Genomic DNA, 3,625 nt, shown 5'->3' with positions numbered 1-3,625 from the left:
CTTAGGTATATCTGATTCCTTCACCCGGATTTGATGGTAACCTGACCGCAAATCAATCTTCGAGAATACTGTCGCACCTCTCAGCTGGTCCATCAGATCATCTATCCTTGGGAGTGGATACTTGTTCTTGATTGTGATCTTGTTCAATTGCCGATAATCCACACATAACCTCATTCCACCATCCTTCTTCTTTAATAGTAACACTGGAGCTCCTCATGGTGATACACTCGGACGAATAAACTTCTTCCCCAGCAATTCATTCAACTGCTTCTTTAACTCTGCTAATTCCAATGGTGACATCCGATACGGTGCTATAGAAATTGGTCTGGCTCTAGGAACCAGATCAATACTAAACACTATCTCTCTCTGAGGTGGAAACTCAGGTATATCATCCGGAAAAATATCAGGAAACTCCTTCACCACTCGGATTTGCTCCAAGTCTTGTTCATTAGTTTCTGAGCTAGCCGATAGTAGAACGTAACCCTCTAACCCACTATTACTAGAAATAACTCTTAGGGAATTCAAATAGAAAGTACAAGACTCAACTGGTTCAGTGTGCATTTCAGATGATGGAAATGTAGCAATTCCTTTAAAACAATCAAGGAAAACATGATGCTTGGACAACCAATCTAGACCTAAGATAATATCTAAACCACACAAAGGCAAACAAACCAGGTCATGTATAAAAGTCCTAGTCTCAATAACAAAAGGCACCTGTTAACATACTTGACTAGTCAAGGCATTTTGAGATGTGGGTGTACGAACAATTAGATTATAATCTAACAAGGTGAAATCTAATCCCAACTCATGCGCAACAGTCTCAGAAATAAATGAATGTGATGCACCAGAGTCATACAGTACAATTAAGAGTCGAGATTTGACATAACACTGACCTTGAATTAGGGAGTCTGATTTCATTGCGTCATCAGCAGTCATAGCAAACACACGTCCTTGCTGTCGCGGCCTATCTATTCCTTGTACTGGCTTCTTCGGACAGTCCTTAACCATATGTCCAGGCTGACCACAAGAAAAACAGATAACGCCTGTAAGCTGACAAGGTCTACCTCCATGCTCCTTTCCGCACTGCCTACATACTGGTCGCATCTGCGCCTGCTGAGGTCGCTTACCCATATCCTGTCTCGTTCTTCCTCCATTCCCTCCTGTAGGACGTGCATGAACATTTCTATTCTGATTGTACCTTCGTGAAGGCATTGCTCCCTGCTTAAAATTCCTTCCCTGAGGAGCTGTATACCGATTATAATTCTGAAAAGAAGATCCTGGGCGATTCATCCGAGCTACAACTATCTTCTTAGCACAGTCCTCTACTAGCTGACTCTTATTAACCAACTCCGAAAATTTCCGTATTTCCAATGGAACCACTGAGATCAACAAATCTTCACGGAGTCCCCCTTCAAATTTCAAACATTTCCACTCTTCGAAATCTGCTAGATTCCCTTGACAAACCTTGGAAAAATGACATAAATCTTCACACTTCCTTGTATACTCAGCAACGGACATACTTCCCTGTTTCAACTGCATCAACTCCATCTCCTTTGCCTTACGAGTAGCTCTAGGAAAGTACTTCTTATAGAACTCTTCTTTGAAAACATCCCACAAAATATTACCCTCATCTTGCTGCAGTAAACATTGAATGCCCTGCCACCAGTGCTGAGCATCCCCTTCCAACATATAAGTAGCAAATTCTACATACTGTTCTTCCGGGACATGCTATGCCCTCAAGGACCTTTCTATGCCTCGGAATCAATTATCAGCTTCAGTTGCTACAGTCGTACCCTTGAACTTCGGCGGATTAACTTTCAAGAAAGCAGCTAATGTCATAGGCCTATCATGATTCATGTTATCTCCATCACCGTTCCCACCATTCTCACCATTACGGTCATTGTTACGCTCTCCATTACGTTCCCCCATACGGTTAACTGCTCGGGTAGTAGCAGTCGCCGTTTCATTCACAGCCTCAGCCATAGCGTGAATCACAGCAAACAGATTATCATCGTTTCGTGGCGGATTGTTAACAGTAGACCGTTCACGATCGCTACGTCTCTGTGGAGGCATCCTGATTCTGTTCATACCAAACAATCAATACCAAGGTGATCAGTCTTAATACCTCAGGTTGGGCGTGAACATTATCAGAATGAAAGCACAAAGACATTCATGCAACACATATCACATAGATACCCTATAAGCATGAGACACACCACAGAGCATGCAATAAAGCATGATTCAGTCCATTCCCCAGGCTCTAACAGGAAGAACCGCTTTGATACCAAATTGTAACGACCCAACTTCTAGCATGTCTAGATCATACTAGAAATCGAATGTTACCAACTTGTTTTTCCTTTTTGTATTATTAATTAATAAATATGAGCCTGTACGTTGTTAAAACCCCCCGAATTTTACAAGTATTTTTTTTTTAACAAGAATAATTTAAAGTCGCATACCTTCCATATATCAAGGGATAATTAAACGTTCACATACATAAGACAAAAGATAACAGAATATGGAACAACACACTATAATATACATCATGTTATAGAAGTGGTTCAGTTATATAAGCATAGAGCTATGGTACAGCACCCCTAAGTCAGTGACTCATATAGTATATACATATATGTACATAAGACGCCCCAGGGCCTGGCCTGACCAAAAGCCCCTAAGCTGGCACCCAGGCTAGCCTAACTCTGATCTATGCCTATTTCCTCTAATCATGCTAACAAAAGTGAGGGAGACACTCTAATGTACTGAAGTTAGACTAGGCGTCTCAAAAAGTCTCCTCAATCCTGGTCTAGAGTACCTCACGGAAAATCATCGGGCGAATGGTGATGCTCGCCTGCTGGCGCCTCGCCTGGCTCATCGTCATCGCTGCCAGAGGAGATAACTATGAAGTTAGGATCTTCCTCTGGATCTTCTTCTTTCTCGTCCTCTTCTTCTGCCGGAGTGATAGCAGAGGAACCACTGTTGGCCACAAGAACCATAAAAGGATAGCTACCAAACAAAATATAGTCGGGAAAAGGAGGGGGCGCCTCCATGATCTGATCATACTCATGTCCATGCTGCTCATCAAAGACAGGAGGTCGATTGGCTCAGGTAAAGGATCAAGCTCAAGTGGTAACACAGGAACACCCCACTCATCAAGGACAAAGGGTGCAGGAGGTGTCTCATGGATATGCTGGGCAGGTATAGGCTCATCAGGTAGAGGAGGTTCAGGTGGAGGAGGATAGTCAGGTGGAGGTGGCATCTGCTCCTCAGGATGAGGTATCCCAGGTCCGCTGGGGTGTAACCAAGATAAAGGAAAGTCATAGGGTGCATCAGGATTAAAGTATGCTGTCCTAATAAGGTACTGGAAAGATCTACCACGAACTACATAATTACGGATATGAGGTACCGCACAGTAGATGTAATACTCGCCACGCACCAGGTCCTCGTGGATGTACGGTGGATCAATCTCCTAGAATAGGACTCCCGTGTCCATCTGTAGAGGTGTAAGGGGTAAGAACTGGGGAGTTCTTAGTAAGGTCGGGGTTTACAGTTAAGTTCATTTATAATGTCCGTGGTCATAGAAGTATAAATAAATATAGAGTAATATGTACATAACAGCAACATAAAC

The 3,625-nt window shown here is 42.9% G+C and overlaps 1 protein-coding gene across 1 annotated transcript; it reads right to left on the bottom strand.

Moving 5' to 3' along the window:
- LOC107646930 lies at positions 214–1,689 on the bottom strand. Its single transcript, XM_016351073.1, has 2 exons — positions 762–1,689; positions 214–647 (listed from the first exon to the last, which is right to left on the bottom strand). The coding sequence occupies exons 1-2, from the start codon at positions 1,687–1,689 to the stop codon at positions 214–216; spliced, it is 1,362 nt and encodes a 453-aa protein (XP_016206559.1).

Source organism: Arachis ipaensis, chromosome B06 (genome assembly GCF_000816755.2).
Source record: "Arachis ipaensis cultivar K30076 chromosome B06, Araip1.1, whole genome shotgun sequence".
Lineage (NCBI taxonomy): Eukaryota > Viridiplantae > Streptophyta > Magnoliopsida > Fabales > Fabaceae > Arachis > Arachis ipaensis.
The sequence above is the reverse complement of the archived record's forward strand: the minus strand, read 5'-3'. Positions and strand labels throughout refer to the sequence as shown.